Here is a 27582-nt window from a genome sequence, read left to right on the forward strand (position 1 = left end):
TAACAGTGCAACAACAATCATGATCACCATATTGTCAAGGTACACTCAAACGCCATACATCGAGACTACAAATCGTGTCAGGTAGGATCTCAAAAAATGGCAAAGCATTCCTTATGGGTTGTTTAATTTGGTAGTTGCACCTCCCCCCCTCAAGACTTGAATCCGATGGTTAAGTTGGAAGAGACCCACAATGCATTATTAGTAATTCCCATACTATTTATGAATCTAACAAGAATCAATTAGTGATCCTTGGTACGTAAAAGCAATACCTTATAAAGATTCATTTGCTTTGTTTTATTAGTGAATAAAGCTTTTGACAGCTCCTTTTCCAAATCATTGATTACTAATGTGGTTTGGATAAATGTTACCAACTCCCATTATGCTTCAACAAACATTAGTTGAAACCTAAGACTAAAGGATGCAACAAACATGGTTTCTTGCTTTCAGTATATAGATTTTTTTTTTTTTTTTTTTTTTTTTTTGCATACTGCACTGGTATCTACATCCCACAACATAGAGACTAATCGAGCCGACAAAATGGGATAAAGGTAAATCGCACTAGAAAAATTGTTGTCTGACGGGCTCAGCCCACAAACAATACATCAAAGGTAAATTGCACTAATAAAACCATATCTGATAAGCTCAACCAAGAAAATTGTTCATCCTCGTTTTTCTGTCGTCTTTGTTTTTGAATACAAGTTTCCCTTGTTACTTTAAAAAAAAAAAAAAAAAAAATCATATTTTTAACTGATCTGAATCTAATTTTTCGATCATTGAAACAGAAGGAGATTATAATGCCTTTAAGTGGCCAACATGAGGAAGATAAGAAGATCTGCTGATTCATATATGAAGAGAGCATATACAAGATACAATGCTACATTGTATTCATAACTAGCAATGAAAGATTCTAATTATATTTAGACATCCTTAATGTCCAAGGTTCTGAATTCTAATACTGTCACCCTGTTTGACCTATCATCTGATTTATTCTACTTTTATCAAACAAATGCAGCTAGCTAAGAAACTATAAACATAAACTGTGTACCTAGTTATGAAACTGTCATTATCCTATCCAGAATGAAGAGAAGCTCTGACTTGTGACTGCCACTCTGCACAGTCTTCGAAATCCAAGCTGCTTGCACAGTCGAGCAAAGCGTTTTGCTGGTGCTCATACCGGCATATGTAATTTAGGCCTAGAAGCAGCTCACAGATTGCGGCTTCTGTCTTTTCGAGGTTGCCAAAATACAGTGTCTGGAGCAGGAGTACGTTTGTCTTTTTGACGATTTCGTGCTGCTCGACGTTATGCTCACTGTGCCACGTGATTGTGTTATGTGCCAGTGGAGCTAGCCACTGCAGAATCTCGTCAAGCCTCTCTTTCCAATCGTGGGCGAGAGGTGCATCGTATATTGCCAAACCTTTCATATAAGACTTCAGATTAGCCTTCAAAGTTTTTCTTAGGCTTGATGGCAACAATTGGTATAAATCGTCCCTAGCTTCGTCGCCAACTAGATGTGGGTAGCAAAGCAGCTTCTCTATCGCGATTATGACGTTTGCATAGTGCAACGCCAAAGCAGAGGCTCCAACGGTTCTAGGACAAGTGTAGAGCATAACTTTGTTTCTCGGTCCGAACCTTGCATTGTTGCTCAAACAACCCGGGAAATTTGGCTGTTCCATCCTCGTTCCACTCGAATCGTCATCCTTCAAAGCAGAACTTGAACTTATGCATTCCATAAATAACCTCCCCGGTCCCATTCCACAGGCAAAATTGAGATCATCTGGACAAACAAATCCCGGTTCACTTCTTTGCAACCCATTCTGAGGATGGTAACTAGCATTCCTCCTCCTTACGGTTCTTCTTCCAATATGCCCGCCTGAACTCAACGAATCCTTCCTCACAATTCTATTTCCAAAAACAGTACTAATCCGGGCATAAACAGTACATAACGTCCTAGCTAACAGTTCCACGATCTTATCATAATCCTGATTCCAAAGCGAAACATTCTTCAAGTGCCTCACATCCTGTTTCTGCCAAGCCAACTTTTGCTCATAAGCTTTCCTACTCTCCTCATGGTGATTATGCTGAAACTTCCTCGTCGCCACTTCTAATTCATTCAGCACCACCATCTCACCATATAAACTCGCCGTTAAGTTCACATATCTCTCCATCTTCCTAACCATCCCATCCATATCCTTGACCAAAAACCCCAATTCCCTCACATCAATAGCCCCAGAAGTAACATCCCCATACACATGCTCAAATCCCTGCAATGCAGGGATTGTGCACTTCTTCCCCAGCCTAGACACCACACTAGAAATTCTACCCAAATCATCCAGTTTCTCAACAAGGGCTAACTCTAACAGCCTAGTTTCATCATCAGAGACCAGAGTTCTTATCCCTACACACTTCAAGATTTCATTTTTGAGCTTATGCACCTCATGGTCAGACAAAGAGCTGTACAGCTGAATAATCCTGGACATTACACTAGCAACTTCAAAAGAAAGTATGCCTATCACCTGTTTCTTGGAATTCAATTTTTTCGAATTCTCGAGAAGTAAAGCGTGCTTAACATTACTGCTCACCTGACTTCCCATCCTCAACAGCCAACGCTCCGCCACCATTTCGACTTACTGAGAAAGCCCCGAACTTTCCTCAAACACCTGGCGGGCTATTATTCTCCCAGACACATTGAATGCAGAAAACTCTCAAAAAAACGGGCGTTTTCGAGTGAGGGAGCTGGGAGGAGAAATGGGTGCTTGAAGGAATCCTGGAAACGAGACTCATTGAAAGTGCGCAACGTGGAACTGGGAAGAAATGCAATCCTTAGAGGCGAAATTGATAGCTTCAAGCTTCAAGATTCAGCAGATTAGTATAAGAAGAGAGTGGAGGGAAACAAGAAGGGAGTGCTTAAATATGAACGACTTTAATTTTATGCCCAAAATTGTGGTTTATATAAAGATTGAAATGTGCACGGAGATGACCATTAGTTGACTGTCACGAATTTTCTACTTCAGATCTGGAGATTTGTAGTTTAGATCTAGAAGACTGGAACTTGAGATTACCCAGATTGCACGCTTCATATGACCTTCCCACCATGAATGCCGTGATGGAAGCTCTGCTTGAAGGGAACTTAGACTCTCATTCATGTAGGAGATAACGATGCAGAGTGTTTGTGGGGAAGATGAGTTTATCTCGTTAGTAACATCGTTCTAATTTACTATTTTTGAGTTCAAAACAAATTTATAATTTTAAATTTTTTATAGTGGGGATCTATAGTTTATAGACCCCCGCTCTAGCCTAATAAAATAATGAATAGATAAATCATATAAGTCTATACAAAAGAGGTACTTACAATTCAGCGAGGGGATTAGTTATTGTGTGAGACCGTAAAAATTCTGGATATACCCACAAAAATTTATAAGTCTATAACTCATGGCTTAATAGGTAAAAAAATTAGTGTCCAATACCAATAAGAAACCTAAAATATTGAATGTAACTTTACACTGCAACTGTCATAGTTCGATAATGTGTCATTGTTCATAATTTACTATTCACGTAAAACGTTGAACATAAGTCTATACTGTAACTGCTAGAACTTGATTTTATATCCTTGTTCATAATTTACTATTCAGGAATTAGTTGTTTTGTGTGAACTATATAATTATATATATGATATTATTAATAATTGTAACGAAGTAGTATCAATTGGTACCTTAACCGTGGTCTAAAATTTATAATTCATTCTGATTTTCAATCAAACAAATATAAAGTATTTTTCATTGAAATTTTCCTAGACAGATTTAGAGGAAGAATGTGGAATCTTCCAAGTCAAACATCAGAATGGAAATAACGAAGATTATTTTGAAACTTTGAGGTGAGACTTTGAAAAAAGAACATAGATGAAATAATTCAACAATTCAATTTAATGCTTAGTTGAAGATTGAAATCCAAATTGGAATTGAATATTTTTCTTTTTTCTTGTGACAAAGTAGGTAAATTTCGTATTAGAAAAACTCTATACGACTGGTTTGATTAAGAAAATGTTAATAAAAATTCAACTCGTGATCTTCAAGTATAAGAATCATACTTCACACACTTGGTTAATTCTTTTCTGAGTAATTGTTATTTTTTTTATTCATGCATAATAATAATAATAATAATAATAATAATAATAACAATAATAATAAAAGTTTCAAGACTACCACATAAGCACTATAAATATGTATTTGCAGATGGATTTTAAAATTTCAATTTAAGAGAAATTGATGAAATTGTGGGAGTTGGTTTGATCTGTTTTTGCAAGACAAAATTAATATGGACGACAAGATGAAGCCAACACAAAAAGAGAATTGGAAGGTGACCAACTACGCACGTACCTTAATTAGCCAAATTAAAGCAACCTAATTATAGACCTAAAATTGCTAACTTTGTGTTCTTTTATAGTCTAGTTTACCACTTACACTCTTGAATAATGGTTACGAGTTTGTCTCGTTACTTAAAAACAACCTAATTATGGACATGAAATTGCTAACTTTAGATTATTTCTAGTGCGATTTACCTCCCTTGTGTTATTACATAGAAGAATATATATATACATTCCTTTGCGGTTTAAGAATTATTACACAAGAGTAAAATTTATTCAACACACACTCTCAGATAGTGATTACGAGTTTCCCTCGTCCTCCAAAAACCAACCTAATTATAGACTTGCAATTGTCAACTTTATAAATTCTTTCTAGTGTGGTTTACTTCTCTGATTTTATGTTATTACACAAAAGAATATTACATAAGAGTAAAGTTTATTCAGTATACACTCTCAAATAATGATTGCTAATTTCCCTCTAATTATGGCAAATTATGCCATGCATCCGTATGCACCATGCATGGTGCATACGGATGCAAAAACGACGTCGTTTTAATAAAACGCGCGTCTCCCCTTAAAAAAAAATCAGGTTCGATTCCTAGCAACAACATATGAACTAAAATTCCATAATCGATGAACTATAATTCCATAATCTAATCTATGAACTAAAAATTCCAGAATGAATGAACTAAAATTCCATAATCTATAAACTAAAATTTCAGAATCGATGAACTACAATTCCATAATCGATGAACTACAATTCCATAATCGATGAACTATAATTCCATAATCAATGAACTATAATTCCATAATCTATGAACTAAAATTTCAGAATGAATGAACAATATAATGTTGTTGCTGGGAATCGAACCTGAATTTTTTTTAAATGGGAGACGCACGTTTTTTAATAAAACGACGTCATTTTGGCATCTGTATGCACCATGCATGGTGCATATGGATGCACAGCATAACGATTGTCTAATTATACACCTAAAATTGCTAACTTTAATTTGGGTTTGGTTTAACTGAAACAATACTTTGCGTAACAGCATACATATTACATGGGAATTTCTCAACTTGAATTGACCAAAGTATTCCCTTAGGCAGACCCGCCCCAATGGGTATATTTTAAAAGGGAGAATTATAATTTAACATGGTATGGTATGTAATGTTAAGTTATATTATGATTTTATATTTTTATTAATAATGGTCCTCAAAAAATTTTGATCAAATAATTCACCAAATGATATATAGTTTAATTTTTTGTTCACCCGTGTTTGGAAATATAAAATATTTGATTCGGGTTTCACTATTTAACCCACACCTCCTGTCAGTTTCTATTGTTGGATCTGAGCGTTGCACTATGCTTACTCTATGACTGTTGTAAGCCAAGCACGTTTAACCATAGAATTTTTTTGGCTATCTAGTTGTCATATCCTAGCTAAGACCAATTGGTGATAATTAGGTGGACATTAACTATTTAACCACATCTCTCAATGATAAGTCACAACGCCACGTCTCAAATCAAGCAGGGGTTGGACTCGGTTGACGCACAACATCTATTAAGTTTAAGTACGTACAAAATTTCAAAAGATTGCCAAAAAAAAACAAAAAAAAAATATTAAGAAGTCAAAAAAGTACATTTAAAGGATCAAACATGTATTCTCTTAAGAATAAGATATGTGGTTATAAAATGCAACTTTATTCTAATTGATTCTCCTACGTAATAAAATTCTTAACTAGTGGGATTGTGAATTGGGGTTACATGCATGAAACTATGAAAGTGATGTTCAAACTTCAAACATTGTGGGCTTATTCTTTAATTGGTTCAAAAAAAAAAAAAAATCTTGGATCTCATTCTTCAAGAATCAAATCAAATGGAACAAGCCTTGATTCTTATGTGTTGTCTCTTTGAACAAAATCAATAATGATAGATACAACCCAAAATGGTATACGAGTAAGTAAAACATGATTCTTCTATCAAGTACCTTATAGTTTAATGGCATCACTGTTACTTTCTATAAGGAAGATTTCATGTTTGAGTTCTATTTCAATCAGAATTGTCATAAAAAATGTTATAAATTTAATTTTTGTCAATATTTTCTGCGAGCTCACACTATTATATATGAATGAGATCTACTATATATGTATATCTTAAATAGTGACTATGGGTATTCCTCGTCACCTGAAAAAGATAGATAAAGTCATACAACTTTTTCTTTATGGATATTCTTAATGTTTTGTTTGTGGACAAGCACAGCTGCACAAGTGTGTCAATAAGAAATTGCATTGTGAAGTGGACAACAACAAAGTGACATTAATGCATGTGATGAAACATCAATAAAGGTAAGATAATGTCCGATCAATCAATTCAATTATCGTTTTATATAACTTCATCTTATTAACTTGTTTTATGACTTTCAAAAAAAAAAACTTGTTTTACGAAACCAATCTTTATGAATAGTTAGAACATACTAAAACTTGTAACACTTGAGTAAACCATAATAACAGATTTAGTAGGGGAAATTATGGGAAATATAGGCTGTTAGTTTGGAAAAAAATTCTCCATTTTTCTAACTCTGTTTTCCCACTTAGTTCTATTTTCAAAATTTTCAATCTTTTTCTATTTTTTAAGTGAGATTTTAGGCCTTCAACTTTTTTAATCTCCTCCTTATTGAGCATATCACCATTAATGTGCAATCCAACTATCAGCTTAGACTTTTAGTTGGGATGAAGCACATACTTATCTATAGCGCAGCTAATTGAGTAATCGGTTTAAACTAAGAAAATTATATATATATTAGACAATTCTTAATGATCAAAGAATCAAAGTTATAACTTTATTATAATTATCAAAACAACTATATGACAAACTTAAGTGAGTTTGCTTGTCAAATTATCTTTCTATTGAGAGTTATTAGTTAAATATTCACTTAAATAAATTTAAAGAAAAAAAAAACATAATGGTTCACATGTTCATCCACCCAAATTCAATACAAAAGGCCAAAGTTTGAAACATATTAACACAAACTATACATACATACATATATATATATATATATATATATATATATATATATATATATATATATATATACACACCAAAATTATAAAAACTAAAACTTTTGATAATCGATCAGCGTATGCTGTACAAACGGCACGAAAGGAGGAGCCTGCTCTTGGCAAAACGGCATCGCCGGGTGCTGCCACCTCTTCAACACCGCCGTCGCCGCCGCAGGCGCCTTCTCCGGCTCTTTCCTAGCTATCTCGTCCTTCTTATTACTACTAGAATTAGAATACAAATTAATCGCCGCCGTCAGGTTATTGCTGGACTCCGGCGACGAAACCAACGGCGACAGCAGCGGTATCGCCACGTTCCAATGCGCGGCGGCGGCGGCGCGGTTTATCTGTATCGACGACGGCGCTCGCCTCTGCAAGCGGCTGGGCTGCCGCCGCTCCGGTAAGAAATACTTGTTGCTCTCCGCCATAGAAAGAGAATGGGAACACGAAGGAGTTTGGGAGAGAGGGAAAATGGGGAAAGTATTTATAGCGGCTGTCGAGGGTAAAAGTGGGATAAAGTGTTAAAGAAATTGAGTCAATGGTCAAGGAATCCCATGTTAAGGATTCTGTTGATGTCGTACGAATATGTCCATGTTTTTCGCATATGTATTATTTAGGAGGAGGAACATTAATTAATATAATAATGGAATAAAAATAATTTTTAAACTAGCTAAGTTGTAATGTTGCATTACCTTTTTGTTATGACTACAATCTAACCTAACCTTTGGCCACGCCACCACCACCCTGGCTGCGGCTAGCCATGAGCCTAGCCATGAGCCACGACTACGACACCATGAGGTCAGACAAAGGCGTGCTCTACATGAGCGAGCTGGACATAGGATATCCTTGCTAGACTACTTCACCGCAATAATCAGATCGAAGGCGGGCCCCGTGGCTGCCAAGCGAGCCTTGAGTAAGATTTGAGAGTACATGTAGTAGAACTCGGTATTGAAAGCCTCGAAGCTGAAGGCGACAGAGGCGCTCGAATTAGGGCTAATCAACTCCGCGCACGGCAACGCAGAGGAGACCATGAAGGCGGCGGTGCACATTGCGGAGACGCTAGCGGCGGTAGGACGGTAAGATCTACGCTGAGGTGCGGAAATCAATGCTTCTTCCCGACGCTGAACCGTCTTGAAGTTTACTAAAACCGCCGCTATGCCTTCACGTCTTTGAATCATCCATTGCCGACGGCATCCAAGAGGAAAAACTATAGCCTTACAGAGTAACTAATAAAATTTTCAATATCACTGTTATGAATATTACTGTAATATATAATGAGTCTTCGTTGGAACTGAAAGTACAATGAAAGTATTGCAACTAGGCTATGAATTTATGTACGCCATTGTATGTGCCTGAAGATAATAAGAATCCTTGTATTTCCTCCTGATTCTTGTGTCGATCCCGCTTCTGATCCAGTCCTCTCGACTAATCCAGCCGTCTCGAGTGAAATCGAGAATGCCTAGAACCTGCAACAGTAGTAAGAAATCAACAACTACAATAACATTGCTGGGAAATGGGAATGGATAAAATGCGATCTAATCATTAAAAAAACGATGAAAACAAGGGATTTGGAAGAGTTTACTCACTGCTCCACCTTTCCATGATACAAAAGCGGGGTTTGTTCTAGACTGCAATACCTAAAGAGGTCATGAAAATGAACGACCCAAGGAATTAGTATAATCCACCAGCTATATGGATGTTCTTGATCAAAGGAATGTCACGATGAATGTGAATATAAGAATTTAACCAACCTCGACTGTGTCAATTGCTTCATGTGAAGGAATCGCGTGTAAAACTCTGATAAAGTGAAAAACAGAAACAAAGGCGATCAAAAAGGAAAACGTTTTGTGTTTGAATGCTCATCACTCCAATGCAAAAATAGGAAGACAGGCATTTATTGACACTGGATTTTGAACAAACCTTTCCTCGACGGCAGGAATAAGGCCGTCAGTCAATGCAACTCCACCAATCTGAAGCATTGAAGAACGTTTACTTTTCCACAAGATATTTACGCAACTTGAATCAACAACATTAAAAAAAAAAAAAAAAAACTCACCAGTTGCATACTACAAAACAGCTTTCTTTGGAGATCAATGCGTGCTGTTAATCAGAACTCAAGAGAGGTTTAGGAGAAGTAAATTAATTAAGCTTCACTAATAACAAGTGTAACTAGATCTACCTGTTGAAAGAATGCTTTTCGCAATAGCTTCTGCAAGACCAATATTATCTTCTCTCTTCGGTTTGGATTGAAAAATTGGATAGCTCTCCCACATCGGAAATGCACCGGTGCCAGGAAAGTCCATATGCCATGTATCTTCAAGCATATCATCATAGTCATTAAACCTAATGAAGTACAATTTTGTGCTTAGCAAGGAGGGAAACAATAGGCTTTGTAGAGACAATGGATTATTTTAATGTAATGAAGATTTCTTACCAAGAACGAGGAGGGGGAGGATACACATCCGGGACCAAAAGTGTTGGATAAAATAAACCCATTGGGGGTACCTGTTTCAAGAATTATATCAGGCACAAAATCAAGTCATTTTAGAATGAAGAAAAACCCCGCCCAAGCCAGAGAGAAATAAGAATACGATCCATATTTTGCAATAAAATAACTAATAATCAGAAATTTTGCATTTTATCACAAGGGTAATCAATCTAACACTACAGATATTCATTCATACACAGATATTGAAGCAAAGCAAGGATAAGATGGTTTCCAAAATGACCTACATTAAGAGCGGTTAGCCTTGACTTGTGTGATCCAGGTACCATGCCATCTTCATATGAATGAACCTGAGCAACCGCTTCAACCTCTCCCTCCTAAATATAAAGGAAGAACCGAAGAAAAGTGAATATATAATTTTCATCTCAATCAATGCAGCATAGATCTCATTGTTTGTCTACATGAAGAATCATAGTAAAATGATAATTTTTTATTTTTTATTTTTATTTATTTATTTTAGGGGATTGGTATTAAAGAGCTCAAGACATTAAAGCATTGCCAATTATCAATTTACACTTCGAATCATAGAATAATGTACATGACTAACATGAGAAAATTTTTGGCTAGATAAAGTTTTAGGTAGAAGTAGAAAAATCAGGCAGTGGCATATATCAGTAGGCACGTGAATCAAGGATATAGGCTACTCACTCTGATCATACAATAGGACTCTTTAAGTTTGTTCAGCGTTAATAAATCTACAGGCTTTGTAAAAGCATCAGTACGAATTGGTGGCCAAGTTTGATGATGTCTCTGAGTCCAGAGAAGGCACCTTGATATATCCTGTAACAATATGGCAAATTTGACTCATTGAAGATAAGAACTGAAAGAAATTCTGTGCAACATGACGACAAAAGGCAAATTAATATTTTACAAAGCCACTTCAACTAAATAATATAAATATATCTTCACATGCCACAATAAAAAAAAAAAAAAAAAAAAAAAAAAAAAAAAAAAAAAAAAAAAAAACTAAAAATGTATTTCAATAACTTTATCTTGAAGAAATATGGTTAAGGAAATAATGCTATGCAAGAACATGGAAAATAAAAATTTTGCATTCCCCAGACTTTTGACACAGAAATCAGCAATATAAAGTCTGAAACCACAGCACTCTCACCTCTCCACCGTAACGTAGACTAATCAGTGTCGAAGGTAAAGCTACTCCATCCTGGACATCAGAACTGAGCATTTACAAAGATGATTGTACAATAGATAAAAAATTAAAATCCAAATGCTGTGCACTTCACTTCAAAATAGAAGAATGTCAGTAATTACTGTATATAGCTTTACAAAGATGATTGTACAATAGATAAAAAATTAAAATCCAAATGCTGTGCACTTCACTTCAAAATAGAAGAATGTCAGTGACTACTGAGTGTATAGCTTTAAAAACTGTAGACAATACCTTATGAAACAAAGTCTATGCTACCCTGCCTAACTTACAGACACTTGCAATAAAGATAACACTAAAAATGATGATAGTAAAGAATCTGTAGCAGCATTGGGTGGCTGTCATAGCACTCAAGGAATGGGGGCTAGATCATGTATGACAGGACATAGCAGCAGTTCTAGGTTCATTAATGATGTATTGGTCATCAATGAAGATAAAAGGATGACATGGAGGTCTGGTTGTTGCAGTGATATTTTGGTAACAAAAAGCACATTGGTCAGGAGACCCACATGTTGGAAGAAGTTCTTGGAAATTGGAATACTAATGCGGGAAAAGAATAATGAATAACTAAAACTAAAAACAAGATTGCCTTAAGAATCAAAGTATAAAAATTTTGACCATCTATTTTCTTACCCAAACAATAAATTCCCTTATAAATAACTATGTTACTTTCCTTAGTCCAATTCACCAGCACGAAACAAAAATAAACCATCCAAGAAATTCCACCAGATCCAGGTATATTTCTTGGTCTGTATAATAGTAAAAGAATTCTGTTACCAGCCATTTTGATGCTATACTACAATGAAGAGCATACCTCAACGCAAATAACAGATGTCACCTGAGCACCCATATTCACAATACATGCTGTTGGCAAACCATTACCAAATATTGCAGCAAGGCCTTCCTGATATTGATTCAGCAAAGAATAATTGAGAGAACAAGAGATTCAAAAACAATTTGTTAGTATAGAACCAAAGAAACTAAGTTGGCTCTGTTTTCTCAAATCAAAAGGGTGCATGCAAGCAAAGAAGTTAATTATTGGAGGCTTAGAAATTGAGAATTTAGATTCACCTCGAATATACCCCAATTGAAACAATATCAGGCTAAATTATTATGCATACAACTCAAGCCCCAATCTTGCTTAAAATTAAGTAAAAGTGAGATAAAGATCACCTGGTGGACAACTGTCAAACTGAACTGCAAGTCCCGTAAAACAATAGATATCATTTCTTTTATTTCTGTAATAACCAAGATAAATTATGATGGGGAAGAAAAGAAAAAAAGAAACAATGCACAGAATCTTACATGCAATTTGACACAGATCATAAGTTCAACATAAAGAATGAGCCTGTATGTTGTATCTTTTAAAGTTTTTTATTATGGTGTTATTAGTTTCCCTGCAAAACTACAACCTTTTCTCATCACAATTACTAATATTAAAGGTGTCAGAAATTACAAGAGAACCATATTGCAGATGGAGACAAAGGACAAAAACAAGAAAAATGGATCAATAGTGACCTACTAATCTCAAAATAGCTTGGGAGAAGATTTGTCTAACCAGGCAACCAAGCAATTACCACCCAATGTCAAATCCCATTGTGATGCATAGTATTTCCCCAAAGACAATCAAAATGATATTTTTTATTGCCAAACTAAACCTTACAATATTTAATAACCTATTGTTCTTGCTTTCAAAAAAAAAAAAAAAAAAAAAAAAAAAAAAAAAAAACTATTGTTCTATACTCAACACAACCATTTTACCACAGATGGTAAGGAGCAACACTTTCGGGTGTCAGTTCAAAATTATTTGTGCTTAATTCTGTTGTTGTCATATATCGAAAGACAATAGCCAAAACAGATGATAACTACTCTTAACTCACCAAGGTATAAATGCAGAATGTATAAACTAAACAAGATTTGTATTTTGTAGCATAGTTACCTCGATTATCAAATGTCTCTGGAACAACAAGAATAGCAGCATACATATGTCTTAGATGCTGAGGGATATTCAGTTTCTCAGTCAAAATCCAATCCCAGATAGTTTGCAGGTCCTCAAGAACCTATAAAACGCAAAAGTATAATAGTGGATCTTCAGAAACTCTGAAAAAAAAAAATTATTATAATCATTGTTCGCTACAAAGTCAGGCACAATATTTTGGAGAGAAAAATTTAAACTTATTAGACATCCTACAGCTACTATAGGGTTGTGACTTGTGTGAGTTAATGTGTGAATTCAAAGAGACCCAAATTTACATCTAAACATATAAAATGGTTTCCACTATGAGATTAATTAAAAACAAAGATGCAGTATTTTACTCATGAATTGGTAAGTAAATAAGTTGGAAGATAATACCTGCTGCATCGAGTAATGTTGAGAAATATTAAGGTGACCTCTGCGGATTGGACGACGCAAGCAATATGGTTCATTGGGGGATATTCTCAAAGCGTCTTCACCACATATGTACTCTTTATACTTGCGTTCACCTGAACTTAGTTCCATGGTATTGTTGTTTTCCTTTGTGATGGGGGGCTCAGAAGTTTCACCATTGGTTATGCTATTATCTCCTAGAAAGATGAAGCACTATTCCTAATTAAATGCAATTTCAAAGCAAAAGACTATAAATAAGAAAAAACTAATTGATTTGTGGGAAAGATACTAGCAGAAACATTTTTGTTCCATCCATTATATAAAATCAAGATAGTATAAATGTAATATGAATGTTTCATGTTCTAAATGCCCCCAGACAATGCACAAGCTCTGGAAATTTCCTCTCATATAATTTTCAGTAACACAAGGCAGCCTTGTTAATAAAATTATACCAATATAAACAAGCCTGCAGAACAAAATTGACTTTCCACCAGAATATGCAAAACTTAGTAATGTGTGCAGAAATAATTTTCTAGCTTAAAAAAAAAAATGGAAATGCAGAAGTACAACTTTATCATATTAACATCACTGCCAACTAAGAAACTTCAGACGAGAAACTGAAAATATATATATAGACGGAGTTCACTCACCTCCTGATGAAGGTGGAGGGGGAGGGGTGTTTTCAAACACCTCAGTCCAAGTGAACGGTATCTCTTTCTTGTTATTTTGTGGAGGATATGCATCAACTCGACCCATCTGCATTATTAGATACTTCTCAATATATATAAACGAGAAATCATGGAAAATATGTAAAAACTGCTTCATTTGTAAACACGATTCAGTTTCATGAAAACATAAAATCAAGAAATGCTGTGGAAATCTAATTTCAACCTGGTTTAAACGAGGAAACAAGTAATATTGTGTGTAATTAGTTTCTTTTATGTACCTTCCGAGGATAAGAGCTATTAGGAACCTCCTCATCCAGGAACGGAATTTTCAACAGTGATGCAATCTGAAAAGCAAAAACATGAAAATCAAGCAAAAAACTGATATAAAAAAAAAAATAAATAAATAAAATTACTGCTCTTAGTTAAGATGACAGTATCAACAAAATAATAAAGCATGAGCATTGTCACTAACAATGTCATAAGCCCTTTCGCGCTCCATATGCTGTGCGGTTGTAACCTGAGAATTGAGCATCTAAAACCCAATAACACCAAAAAAAACATCACCAAAATGGCATAGTCAGTTTAACTTTTTCCTTTTTCTTTTAACAAATGCAACTTCAAAAAATCAATTTTTTTCCAAAATATAGACCGACTTGATCCTGGACATTTCTTTTAGGCACTTGGCTGGTTCGACGAGCAATGCAATGAGGAATGTTCAGTGGACTGTCCTGTTGAGCTCGTCCTATTCTAATATTTGCAGAACCTATATATTACAACGGCAATTGCACATAATTAATACATTGAACTAGGGCGACTAAGTTGTAGTTTATATTTAAAAAACTAGATAATTTTTGGTGTATGTTAAAATTTTAGGGTTTAGAAAGGACCTGGATTGATGACGACGAGATTGGAGCCGCGCTCCGCGAGGAGCTGAGAAGGTACTACTGTTTTCAGGTAATCCTGATTAAACGCCATAATCGCGATAATTACTCTTGGCTGAGCTTTTCTGTATATCTTCAGAAGAATAGGGAGGAGGGAAATAGGTATTAGCTATTCTGCAACGGCGCCAAAATTGTCCGACGGCTTGCCAGTGCCAGAGCTCGGAGCATCAAAGCCTCCGGACTTCGGAGCTCGTACTTGTCTCCTTTTTTCAAAAAAAAAAAAAAAAAGATTTATTTTAAAAAAAAAAAGTGTCAAATTGACCCCCTATATTAAGTGAATAGTGCAATTGAGTCCTTAAGACCCTAAATAAAAAAAAATAAAAAAAAAAAAACTTCATTTAATGCCCTTAAATCGGTAAAATTGTTCAATTAAGTCTAATTTAACTTGTTTATCAAGTTAAATCGATGTGATGTTGACACGTATCCTTTCAATTTTATTTTTTTATAATATTTTTTATTTATTAAAAATTAAAAATAATTATTTATTATAAATAAATAAATAAACTAAACAATTCAAAATTATTTATTAAAAAAAAAAAAAAAAACAACCACCGGCTATCCGGTGGTTGTCTTCTTCACAGACAGTCGTGGCTGTCCAACAGGAAGGTCACGGCCGTCTAAGGAAGACGGTCATGGCCGACGAAAGAAGATGGTTATAGCCATCTTCTAGATCTGGAACGAGGACGATGGTCATAGCCGAAGGGAACAATGACATAAATGTGTAGGAAGGGGCATGCATTTCCCAAAACGTGTTTTTTTTTTTTTTTTACAAAAATGTGTAAAAGACGTTTCCTACATGTGTTTTATCATATTTCTGATCAAACTTAAAACGCAAGTGAGACTTGCGTTTCTCGATAAATTCATCCGTTACGGAATTACTTTTCTGATTAATTCCAAATTTAATTTTTAATTTAAATCTATGGTAATGGGCAGACTGTTTCAGGTGTTACTCAATTGGTTTTAATACCAATTTTAAATGTCATAACGGAGCTATTCACTCCCTCAGCCCTATATAAGAAGAAGTGAAGGCAGTAGAATTTTAACACAACAGAAAATTATTGTTTCAGCTCCAAAATCTCTGCTTCTACTATCTTCTTTAGCCTTCTGTGTTCATCCCGTTACTCTTGTTCGCCGAGTTCTTTGTTTGGGTGCTCAAACATTGATTCGTAGCACATTTTATCCTAGGAAACCTAGGCTACAACGCTCCTAGCACTTGTGGGAGGTAGCAAATAAGATTTTAAGGAAAGAATAATTCACTCGAGTTGTGCTAACAACCTACACCAAACCCGAGCCACATTCCTTCACCCTTTCATTTTCTTTTTTTTTTTTTTTAAATAATAATCTTTATTTTGTAGGATTATTATTGGGTTTTACCAACGAAATATCCAACATATAATGAGTTAAATCAATTTATGTTGTTCATAACCGACAAGGACTATAATAAGGTAAATCAGGTACAAAGAGTCAATATTATCCACATTATGACTCAACTCTATGTCTTTTCATTTGGGAGATTCACTTCATACCACTAGATCAGAAGGTCATTGGCATAAACTATTATTATTGTTGAATAGTACATATACATTTTGGCCCATCTCAAGGGATTTTTTGAGTGTATAGTACATGTTTTCGTTTTTTTTTTTTAATAAAATAAAATGCTTATATAAAATTTAAAAGGAGTTAGTACCATCTAAGGTCCTCCGAGTATAGTAGTTTTGCCACGTTTAGTCATAAACTTTCAAATTAACCATCCATGATCCTTCGACTTTCAAATTTTACCATTCGTAGTCCAAGTTAACCACTCATGGTCCTTCAACTATTAAATTTTAACCAACCATGGTCCTTTTAAGAGGATCACGGCTGGTTAAATTTCAAAAGTTGAAGGACCATGGGTGGTTAACTCGGACCACGAATGACTAAATTTGAAAGTCGAATGACCACAGATGGTCAATTTGAAAGTTTATGACTAAACGTGGCAAGACCACTATACTCGGAGGACTTCATGTGGCATTAACTCAATTTAAAAGTATAAACTCTTAAATTTAAAGGGGATGGTTGGTAATAGTAGATAGTAGATTGTGTTAATTAAAGTATAACATAATTGTCTCAATTTAAAAGTATAAACTCTTAAATTTAAAGGGGATGGTTGGTAATAGTAGATAGTAGATTGTGTTAATTAAAGTATAACATAATTGTCTTATTAAAAAAACAAATAGATATTGTACCATCCATGGACAAGTGGGTGGATATCATGATTCTCATATCATAAATGGTTTACACAATACACATCATCGAGTGATATGTGGGATTATGTTCAAAGCGGGTAAATCTCATGTGCGCACCGATATTTGGCCCTATCTACTGAGCTATTGAGTCAATGTAATTTACATCATTTCAAATGCTCTGTCTGGTTGGGGTGTGGGGACATTGGGATTGGGGATTTAGATATTTGGGAGAAATATATATATATATATATATATATATATATATATATATATATATATTGTAACTTTTATTTCACCTATATAGTATTTGGCTTTTAAATCCATGCACGACTAATAAGGCGTTTTGTTGGAATGAAAGAATTATGATGGGGAAATGAATAATAATGCAGTGGGAAATGCATAATGTGATAATAAAGTATAAATTCAAAAAATTACATTATTTAGCATGGAGCCATGGAGGAATATAATTATTGGAATTGAAAAGGAAAGAAGTGATATAAAGACTAAAATACCCCTGTGTAATAATAATAGTAATAATAACCAAGGGCAATAGTGTCATTTCATCAATTTTTTTCCTTTTCCACAATCATTAAATTGCAATTCATGGAGTATACAAAATGAAGAAATTGCAATTCCCTCAAACTAAACATTGTAATCATAGTGACTAAAGAATTATGGTGGAATTGCAATGAAATTCATGTCTACCAAACAACCCATAAGAACTACAACGTCCATTAATATGTCATATTCTAAAAAAAAAAAAAAAAAAAAAAATACTCCATACAAAAAATTGAAAGTGATTCAAAATTTTTATACCGTTGAATCAAATATGAGTTATAGAATATCTTTACATGAAATATTTTTACTTGAAATATACTTAAATATATAACTACTATATCGACCATTATGTGGTAACAATAACTATATAGTACATTAGTACCAATCCAACCATATTTTTGGTCCTTACCATGTGGCATGTGCGTTCTTTATGACATATGTATAACTAACATCATGCAACCAAATAACTAAGCCACATGCATTTCATAAATTGTATCATTAATTGAAAATTTTATGAATGTTTGGACATTTTAGTAGTACATTAATATCTATATCTAGTGAAATGAGATTAATTTAGTGCTCAATTTTCCCATTCACGTACTGGAACCAATCTCCCATTTGTGAGAATCACTTCGTGCTACTTAGGGCTGTTAACGAACTGAACATAAACGAATGAAGGTTGTTCGTGTTCGTTTGTTAAGAATTTTGGGGTGTTCGTGTTCGTTTGTTAAGGTTTTTGAAAATCTTGTCCGTGTTCGTTTGTTAAGCGTTCATTAGTGTTTGTTAACGTTCGTGAACACGTTCACGAACGTGTTCGTTTACGTTAACGAACACGTTCGCGAACGTGTTTGTCAACATTTGCGAACACGTTCACAAACATGTTCGTTAACAAACAGTTCACGAACATGTTGGTTTACGTTCATGAACACGTTTGTGAACCTTTAATAACCAAACACCTACACATATTCATGATCACAATTCGTTCGTGAATAACAAATAATCTACGTTCATGTTCACGAACATGATTAAACGAACACTAAACAAGTTTGTTCACGAACATTATTAAACGAACACAAACAAGCTTGTTCACGATCTCTTAACAAACGAGCATACAACTGTTCAAGCTCTGTTCGTTTATTAACCGAGCTCTAATTTTTGTTTGTTAATGGTTCGTTTACCTTAACAAACAAACATAAACGAACGCTTACCGGACACGAACACGAGTAGTTTGCCGAAAGCTCTGTTCGCTAACACCCCTAGTGCTACTAGACCACAAGGTTATCGACAAATCAAATATTAGATTAGTTTAGTAGAATTTGATCTAATTATTCAAGAACAACTCCCCTAAAAGCATGTAGGTTTCAAATGTAAGAATCAAGATTGAAACATGGATTACATTATTTACTTTTTGTTATCCTTTATTATATAAAGCTATATGATTTGAGAAATAATTAATGTTACAATTAATGTCACAATATTCTTTATTATATAAAAAAAAAACACAACATTTAAAAAATAAAATAGCTATATATTATATAATCATATAAAAAATATACTTTTGAAAAATAAAATAGCTATATATTATATAATCATATAAAAAATGTGTTCAATTAGAGTTTAAATTTACACATACAAAATTTGAAATTTGCTTTCCAAATCCAATTATCTTAGTTATTATTCGTATTGTGAAAATTATGATATAGATGAAATGCAATTAAGAATAAATCAATGTAATTATGTAAATTCTCTCTATAAGTTTATTTGAATATGCACATAATTAGAGATTATATTAACCATACAAAATTGTAATTTTAATATTAATTTTAATTTTAATTATAATTTTATATTCTATAAAAATAATAAATACTTGACCAATGAAAGCTCAAAAATATTATTATATTAAATAATTTAAAATATTTTAGTTTTTTTATTTTTTTATTTATATTTATAATAACATAATTTTTTTCCGTGCATCGCGCGGGTGAATTACTAGTTATTATTATTAAGGGAAAATTGCAATCGACACATGGTAAACTTTGCTTTGTAATCCTAACAAATAACAGTGCGTTTGGTTGGTGATGTGGAATTACGTGGGAAAGGAATTGCAATTCCATGAGAGATGAATTAAAGAGAATAAAGTGAAATTTAAATTCCAATATTTGGTTTACAGGAATAGAATTATTGGGAATTTCAATTTCAATGTTTGGTATATATGGGAATTGAAAGAGAATAAGTAGTATAAAGTCAAAAATGTCCATTATTGTTGTTAGGCGTTAATTTTAAGTTAAAAAAATAGAGGAGTAATTTTGACTCATCATTATATTTTTTTCTTCCTAAATCCTAGGAATTAAAATCTCAAGGGGGACATGAGATTTTAATTCCATGAAAATGGGGGAATTGCAATTCTCTTCAACCAAACAAGGAAATTTTGTGGTATTTGGAATTATGTGAGAATTAAGTGGGAAGAGAATTTAAATTCCATTCAACGAAACGCCCTGTAAAAGATCACAAGGAGGTAAATCAGTATAAATTAAACATAGTTAATCGATAAAAAGAACTAATAAATCAATCACATTGGAAATCAAATTGGTATAAAAGTGATCAAAATAAATATTATTACAATTTTCAAAAAATAAATATTATTACAAATTACAAAGTACACGGCGGTCAATGCCACGTCGGAGCATGAGACGTGTGTGAGCAAAGCAGCGGACCCAATGCTATTGGTCCATGAGACGTGTCTTTCTCTCTCTCAACTAACGTAACCCTTCCGTGAAGGGTTGCCGTCAGTCTTCTGAGAAGGAAGTGGAGCGGCGGCTGACGATTTCGCAGCGACGACCGTTATGTTTTTAACGGCGGGAAAAATTGAATAATTTGGTAGTCCAAAATAAATATTTAAGCCATCTCGGGTCGTGATTCTTCACTATTCCGTTTGCTGTGTACCGCTGTCCCCGTTTTCCTAGAGAGAGAAGTTCAGAGAGAGAGAGAGAGAGAGAGAGAGAGAGAGAGAGCTTTTGGTCATCCCTAAAGCTATGGCGTTCTTGTCATTCCTGGGCAGGCTTCTCTTTGTCTCCGTCTTCATTCTCTCGGCTTATCAAGAGTAAGTTATTGCTGTTTATTCTCTCATTTTTCAGGTCTGTTTCTGCTGTGTTTACTCATGTTTAGTGTATACATGCTTTGTTTAATTGTTTTAATGTTTTCTGGTTGTGTTGGGTTCATTAATTGCCTTGTTTAGTGTTGTTTTTGTTTGAGTTTTGGAAGTCTTGGATTCTCTTGGCTAGTCAAATTTGAGGTTAGATTTGACGAGCTTGAGTTGTAGTGTGGGGAGAGCCTGGAATTGATGCAAACTAGAGCTGAATCTGTTTAATGTGTGTAGTTTTAAAGATTGGGTTTTGGTTGGTGGTGATAAAAAAAGGGGAAAGTTCTGATCTTTTAGCAATGGGCATCTGATTTGTCTTGATTCATTTGGACCATTGTTTCTTTATGCTTTGATTTATGAGAAATCCTGCCTTGTGACCCTGACCCTAATCAGTCTAGCTAGCTGACCGGCTCGAACTAAGAGGGTGAATAGACAGTTCAAAGGCTAGTTGAACTTGCTTTGTTTCTTATGCTTTGATTTATGAGAAATCCCGCCTTGTGACCTTGACCCTAATCAGTCTAGCTAGTTGACCGACTCAAACTAAGAGGGCGAATAAAGACAGTTCCAAGGCGAGTTGAACTTGCTTTGATTCTTATGCTGTATAGGAGTAGAACTAGGGATGCTGGGCATTATGTGGTCCAAATATTATGGTAAAATCCTGGTATGATTGATATGCTTAGCTCGTATTCTCGGCGAAAATTGTTGGGCTGAGGGCTGAGTGTTTCAATTGAGCAATGGTGTTTCAGTGTGGTGACTAAACTGTGTATTGTATTTGCTGTATAGTGTTGGATTTGGGAGAAAGTTAAAATGATTTTGTTTTTTGTTGTTTATAGCTCTGTTTCTTGTAATTGTTTTGCCAGGGACTAGTGATTAGCAAAGTGGGGAATTTAGTTAATAGTTACCATGGATATCATTGGATGCTAAAAAGCATTAATTAGTTTACGGTTTTGGCATAGCTTTTGTGACTTGGTTCTTTATGTAGAGCATATAATATATAATCATAAATGTGCAATCCAACTATCAGTTTAGATTTTTAGTTGACAGTATTTCGATGCTACCTATGCCGAACGTTTCTAATGATCTCTTGCGTGTTGTGTAGGTTTAATGAATTCGGGACTGATGGCGGGCCAGCAGCGAAGACATTGAGGCCCAAGTTCAATGCTTTCACTAAGCATATCACAGCACAAACTGGATTCCAAGTTCCCCACGTAGAGGTAATAATAATCTTTTTGTTTCTGTATATTCCTTCATGGATCGATCGATCTTACTTAACTTGAATTATACCAATTACAGATGAAACATCTCGCTCTGGGCTTTATCGTTATGAAGGGGCTTGGAAGTCTTCTGTTCGTCTTTGGCAGCTCTCTCGGAGCTTATATCCTGGTATACATACGTTAATGTTTCCCTTCAATATTGTTGAGCATATAGCCATTAATGTGCAATTCAACTATTAGCTTAGGCTTTTAGTTGAGTTGAGATGAGCACATGCTTCAATTTGGTATTAGAGCCATGCCAAACCTATAAGCGACTACGGTTCACGTGTTGCTTGCAATCCAACTATCAGCTTAGGCTTTTAGTTGAGATGGAGCACATGCTTCAATTAATCATCTTATACAACAATTCCCCGCTTTTCTTATTGCTCTCTCGGTTTGCAGCTCTTGCACCAGGCAATTGTTACCCCGATCCTATATGACTTCTACAACTACGAAGCTGACAAGAAAGAATTCGCTCAGCTTTTCATCAAGTTCTCACAGGTAACAAGAAAACTCTCTTCGTTTCACTTCTATCCAACGAGGGGAAAGAAACCATTCAGAAATCTTTGTTAAACGTGGAACTGTTTTGGCAGGGTCTGCAGCTGCTGGGAGGGCTGCTGTTTTTCATTGGCATGAAGAACTCCATGCCCAGGAGAACAGCAAAGAAGAAGGCTTCAAAGGCAAAAATGAACTGAGAGAGGGAAAGAAGAAGAGGGACATAGTTTCAGTTTTTTTGATGTGCACTAATTTAAACAAAATTTTCCTGTTGTCACGGGAGACCATATATCTTTGTAAGCTTTGTATTTTTGGTACTTTGGGAACTTTTAGGGTGTGATTTACAACTTTGTTTTTGGTGGAATTATAATTTTATTTCTCCCTATTATTTTTTGAAGCTTCTTCTACATTTAAACTTATAAACATGAAATGGGCTCGTTGCTAAGAGGGTGGCCATTAACGCCTTGATTAAGACTCGAACTCACAACCTCTTTTATAGGATTCTAACCCGAATGTCCTTAGACCACAAGGTCTTGGCAATAAAAATAAATAAATACTAGTTAACGCCCTAATTTCTTTTATTCAATACCAATTCATTACTTCGTATTAGTCAACTCAAGCAGTCAAGCTCTATGTTTTTGTCGACCGATATGCCTCACCATCTAGCTCCAGTCCCGTCGAAGGAAAGAAGAGAAAAGTTCAATTCTATCGGTAATGAAGTGTGAGCTCACGCTTTTAACCAAAAAAGCTCACTTATAGTCTCAAACCTCATGCCTAACCCTATTTAGCCAAAACCCCAACCCAATTTGACTTATTTTCACCCTTATGTCGGACAACTCAACAAAGAGAGTTAGAATCAAAGACTCAGACTCAGAGAGAAACATAAGAAGATAAAGAGAATTAGAGTTGAGCCATAGTTATAATACGAGGGGAGTATTTAAGCATAACTCCATGTCAAATCTATTGAGTTGAACCCGTCTATTGAGTTGAACCCGTTTTGACAACCACGGTAAAACAAGAAAAAATCTTTACAATCCCAAAATTACCCTCAATTTAGGTGACTTCCCCCATCTGAAAAAAACTGGGCCAAGAGTAGTTGCCTTTTTCTTCTTGTAGACATCTCCTCAAGAAAGAGCGTGGCGGGCTGCTCCATTTCCGTCTCAGAACAGCGTGCCCGGTGTCTTTTGTCTTGTTCTTGTTCTTCTATAAAGTATAAACTACTCAATCTTGAGTTTCCTGTTTCCATCTCCCCACATATTAAAGAAAAATAAAATCTTTGTGCTTTGTGCTTCCGTGATCCTGCTTTTCTCTTTTTATTATCAATAATTTTCCCCAATTTCCTTTTTATTTCTTGGTAGGATTGATAAAGTTCCAGTCTTTTTCGATTTCTCGTTGATTGAGTGAGACATTTCCCTTAGGAAGATGGAGTTCTCCGGTAGCCCATCGAGGGAGTGAAGGTTTTCTCTGTACAGGAAAGATAAAAAAAAAAAATGCAGAATTTTGCTGGAACTCCGGGGACTGTGACTGGGCTTCTTCTAAGGGTAGGGCAATTCATCTTTGCGGCTGGTTCAATTGTCTCCATGGCATCTTCTAGTAGCTTCTTCAATGTCACAGCATTCTGGTAATTTCTTTCCTTTTTCTCAGCTTATATTTATGTTTCTCCTTTCAGTTTTTAGGTCAAGTTCAAGATCTGCTGTTTTGCTGTGATGATTGAGATCAGCATTTGTGTATTTTGCATTGATTATCCCATTCAATTAATTTGAATCTGAAATTAGGTTTCTGGGTGATTGATACTACTTTGCAGAATCACATGATTATGATTAGGATTAGGATTAGGATTTAGGATTCAAATTGAACCTCTATATGATGTGAATGATGCCCAATATTATGTTTCATGAGAGGGGAAGTTCAAATGCTTGCAATGGCTTGGACTTTATCGCATTCCTGTGTGATTCTTGCCTTGGAATTGACTGTAAACTTTGCCGGATACTATCCATGTGTCTATGTACTTAGTTCAACTTCTCGTTGCTATGCTAACAATTCTACATTGTTACCCCATTATATAATGCCTTAGTTCAGATTGTAGTTAGCATTCCAGTGAAACATCATAGGCTCGCCATTTTTTTGTTTATTGTATTTGGAATCCAGTGTTCTTGACATGATGACTCTAGTAAGTAAGTCTTGGAATCCAGTGTTTATTAACCGAAGAACTAAGGAATATACATATTTATACAAGAAACTATATACTAACTAAGGTAAGGATCGGAACCTAAGAATATACACATTAATCCCTATATCATGCTAAATATATTCCTACCATTTATAATGTCTAACACTCCCTCTCAAGTTGGAGCATAGATATTGATCTTGCACAACTTGTTACATAAGTAATCTACTCGAGGTCCATTCATGGCTTTTGTAAAAAGATCTCCTAATTGTTCTCCTGTCTTCACAAAACCTGTAGAGATTAAGCTGAATGAAATGACAATCAACTTCAATGTGCTTAGTTCGTTCATGGAAGACAGGATTGGCTGCAATATGGAGAACCGCCTGATTGTCACACCATAGCTTCGTAGGAATAGGAGCCTTGAGTCCTATTTCATTCAGAATGTGATATATCCACAAGATTTCACAGGTTGCTTGTGCCATTGCTCTATACTCTGACTCTGCACTCGACCGTGATACAACATTCTCCTTCTTGCTTTTCCACGAGATCAATTTCCCACCAAAGAAGACACAAAATCCGGTTGTAGATCTCCGATTCTCCTTAGACCCTGCATAGTCTGCATTTGCAAAGCACTCAATCTTCATATGTCCATGGTTTTGATATACAATTCCACGCCCTGGAGCCCCTTTCAAGTAGTTCAAGATTTGTTCAACAACTCTCCAATGGTTAACAGTTGGAGATGCCATAAACTGACTTACAATACTTACTGAGTAAGCAATATTAGGACGGGTTACAGTGAGGTAGTTTAGCTATATTTATAGGAATTATAGGAAGATCACATACAAGACATGGTGGAAATGGCTTCAATTTTGATACTTTATTTACAAAAAATGCATACTAATGGATAGATTTTAGGTCATTTAAAAAACCGTAGTATTTACCAAGAACATTCTGATTCCTTCTTCGGATCCTATATTCTTTATAACAATAACATTCTCCATTTTCTTCCGAATTATAGACCATTTATCTTGATAAATCAAATGTTGTTTGATTTCCTTAACTACGGAAGCTTTTCAATGCTAAAGTATCAGTGTGGAAAACAAATTGGCGGGCGTCCGTCTTAGCGTATTGTCTGAAATCTATAACTTGAACTTCTAAGCGATATCATTGTTATGAACGGGAATACTTTCCTACCAGTTATAGAATGGGAAAAATTACTGACGTGAACCTCTGTTGTCGTTGTTATTGCAGCTACTTGATTGCTTCCATGGCTTTACAGGTGATTTGGAGTGGCGGTCTTGCAATCCTCGACGCTTATTCCTTGGCGAAGAAGAAGGCGCTCCACAGTTACTTCTTAGTAACCGTTTTTGCTGTTGGAGATTGGGTTAGTGTTGTTCACTGCATCAAGGAATGAATTCGATTTCTTGTTTCTAGCTTTGCTGATAGATGGGCGATTCTCATATGAACTCATTGTCAGGTGACAGCGACGGCATCCCTTTCTGCAGCGTCGTCTTCGGCTGGAATAACGGTTTTGTACTATGGCGACCTCGGGGGTTGTAGCTTCGGCGATGAATGCACAAAGTTCCAGTTAGCAGTAGCATTGGCTTTCCTGAGTTGGATAATGATAGCTTTATCCTCTTTAATCATGTTCTGGATTTGGGCAACAAGTTAAGGTTTAATTTGTAGTTTGGATGTGTCAAACTATGTATGTATAGAATAACAGGATTTGTTAGTTGATGCATATTGTTTATCTATATTTCAATTCATACATATGGTTGATTATAAGCTTCTTTCGGTCGGTTATGACAGTCAAAAATTCTCATCGGTTTATGTAACCGACTGACCGTTTGCTTATCCCTACTTATATATGACCTCGAACCCCTTACTTCATACTTGTGCAATTCTTAAGGAGGTGTTTGGTAAATAGTTGTTAGCTGATTATAGCTGTTAGTGAATTTGACTAGTTGATAGCATTAGTTGATTATAGAAAAATGTTTGGTAAATTAGCTGATAGCTGATTACATATAAAATGACTTTTTCAAAAATCTGTTTTGAGCAACTTTTTAAATTTTAGAGCAATAAACTGTTATAAAAAGCTAATTAATCAAATATTCATATTGATTGTTTAACGAATTCAAACAGCTAATAGTGATGAAACAAACCAAAATTAACTGATAAACTAACTATTGTTAATGTAAGTAAATGAGGTTCTTTGTTACAGACAACATATAGAAACATGGTACACCATTAATATGGTTGAGTGAAATCATTCTACATAGTAACGTCCGCCCTGATGATCCAACTTAGATTGATTGGTTTTTTTTTTTTTCCTGAAATTATTGTAGTCACGACCGTTAAATTTAATATACGTTTCAACTTTGCGACACTTTTATATATAATTATTGCCTATCATTTTTCTTTCTTCACTATCCATCCTTCAACTTTGAATTTATGCTACTTTTAGTCTTTTCAGTCAATTTTTGAATCAAATATCACATGAAGTCAACACGTGCACACGCTAAAAGGACTAGAAGTAGTAACAAAATTCGAAGTTGACAAATTAATAGTTAAAAAAAAATGATAGTTGAAAACTATAAATAAAATGCTACAAATGTTGAGGACTAAAATTGAAAAGTACAGTTAAGATTTCAAGGCTGACGGTACATTTAAAAT

General features: G+C 34.9%; 5 protein-coding genes and 1 long non-coding RNA gene across 11 annotated transcripts; 3 read left to right on the forward strand and 3 right to left on the reverse strand.

The window, feature by feature from the left end:
* Positions 1 to 468: 468 nt before the first annotated feature.
* Positions 469 to 3182, reverse strand: LOC109175653. Of its 2 annotated transcripts, none has more exons than XM_019324968.1 (2): positions 1056 to 3182; positions 469 to 516 (listed from the first exon to the last, which is right to left on the reverse strand). In XM_019324968.1, the coding sequence occupies exon 1, from the start codon at positions 2617 to 2619 to the stop codon at positions 1069 to 1071; it is 1551 nt and encodes a 516-aa protein (XP_019180513.1). In that variant the 5' UTR covers positions 2620 to 3182; the 3' UTR covers positions 469 to 516; positions 1056 to 1068. The 2 variants fall into 2 exon arrangements, with proteins under 2 accessions (XP_019180513.1, XP_019180514.1); XM_019324969.1 differs by lacking the exon at positions 469 to 516 and having other exon boundaries at positions 819 to 1639; positions 1673 to 3182.
* Positions 3183 to 7465: 4283 nt separating this feature from the next.
* On the reverse strand, positions 7466 to 7985 carry LOC109175660 (uncharacterized protein At4g14450, chloroplastic-like). The gene has a single exon (XM_019324977.1). The coding sequence runs from the start codon at positions 7847 to 7849 to the stop codon at positions 7478 to 7480; it is 372 nt and encodes a 123-aa protein (XP_019180522.1). The 5' UTR covers positions 7850 to 7985; the 3' UTR covers positions 7466 to 7477.
* On the reverse strand, positions 7792 to 15276 carry LOC109175652 (actin-related protein 9). Of its 4 annotated transcripts, none has more exons than XM_019324965.1 (19): positions 15019 to 15276; positions 14785 to 14894; positions 14604 to 14663; positions 14410 to 14475; positions 14114 to 14219; positions 13449 to 13660; positions 13035 to 13155; positions 12269 to 12333; positions 11910 to 11999; positions 11042 to 11092; positions 10576 to 10707; positions 10155 to 10244; positions 9856 to 9926; positions 9601 to 9764; positions 9342 to 9450; positions 9173 to 9218; positions 9008 to 9058; positions 8740 to 8887; positions 7792 to 7802 (listed from the first exon to the last, which is right to left on the reverse strand). In XM_019324965.1, exons 1-18 carry the CDS (start codon positions 15104 to 15106, stop codon positions 8744 to 8746), a joined length of 1776 nt encoding a protein of 591 aa, XP_019180510.1. In that variant the 5' UTR covers positions 15107 to 15276; the 3' UTR covers positions 7792 to 7802; positions 8740 to 8743. The 4 variants fall into 4 exon arrangements, with proteins under 4 accessions (XP_019180510.1, XP_019180512.1, XP_019180511.1 ...); XM_019324967.1 differs by lacking the exon at positions 7792 to 7802 and adding an exon at positions 12976 to 12989 and having other exon boundaries at positions 8645 to 8887; positions 13112 to 13155; XM_019324966.1 differs by lacking the exon at positions 7792 to 7802 and adding an exon at positions 9478 to 9521 and having other exon boundaries at positions 8645 to 8887; positions 9342 to 9391.
* Positions 15277 to 20766: 5490 nt separating this feature from the next.
* LOC109175658 lies at positions 20767 to 23135 on the forward strand. The gene is made up of 5 exons (XM_019324973.1): positions 20767 to 20955; positions 22094 to 22208; positions 22288 to 22377; positions 22650 to 22748; positions 22841 to 23135. Exons 1-5 carry the CDS (start codon positions 20888 to 20890, stop codon positions 22940 to 22942), a joined length of 474 nt encoding a protein of 157 aa, XP_019180518.1. The 5' UTR covers positions 20767 to 20887; the 3' UTR covers positions 22943 to 23135.
* Positions 23136 to 23808: 673 nt separating this feature from the next.
* Positions 23809 to 26694, forward strand: LOC109175659 (CASP-like protein 5B3). 2 transcript variants are annotated; one of them, XM_019324976.1, is made up of 4 exons: positions 23809 to 23952; positions 24101 to 24363; positions 26161 to 26293; positions 26387 to 26694. In XM_019324976.1, the coding sequence occupies exons 2-4, from the start codon at positions 24233 to 24235 to the stop codon at positions 26579 to 26581; spliced, it is 459 nt and encodes a 152-aa protein (XP_019180521.1). In that variant the 5' UTR covers positions 23809 to 23952; positions 24101 to 24232; the 3' UTR covers positions 26582 to 26694. The 2 variants fall into 2 exon arrangements, with proteins under 2 accessions (XP_019180521.1, XP_019180520.1); XM_019324975.1 differs by having other exon boundaries at positions 23809 to 24363.
* Positions 24372 to 25831, forward strand: LOC109175661. The gene is made up of 2 exons (XR_002053301.1): positions 24372 to 24920; positions 25719 to 25831. It is a non-coding gene; the product is annotated as an uncharacterized LOC109175661 (long non-coding RNA).
* Positions 26695 to 27582: the final 888 nt, after the last annotated feature.

The sequence above is a fragment of the Ipomoea nil genome, unplaced genomic scaffold (assembly GCF_001879475.1).
Source record: "Ipomoea nil cultivar Tokyo-kokei standard unplaced genomic scaffold, Asagao_1.1 scaffold0688, whole genome shotgun sequence".
NCBI classification, from domain to species: domain Eukaryota; kingdom Viridiplantae; phylum Streptophyta; class Magnoliopsida; order Solanales; family Convolvulaceae; genus Ipomoea; species Ipomoea nil.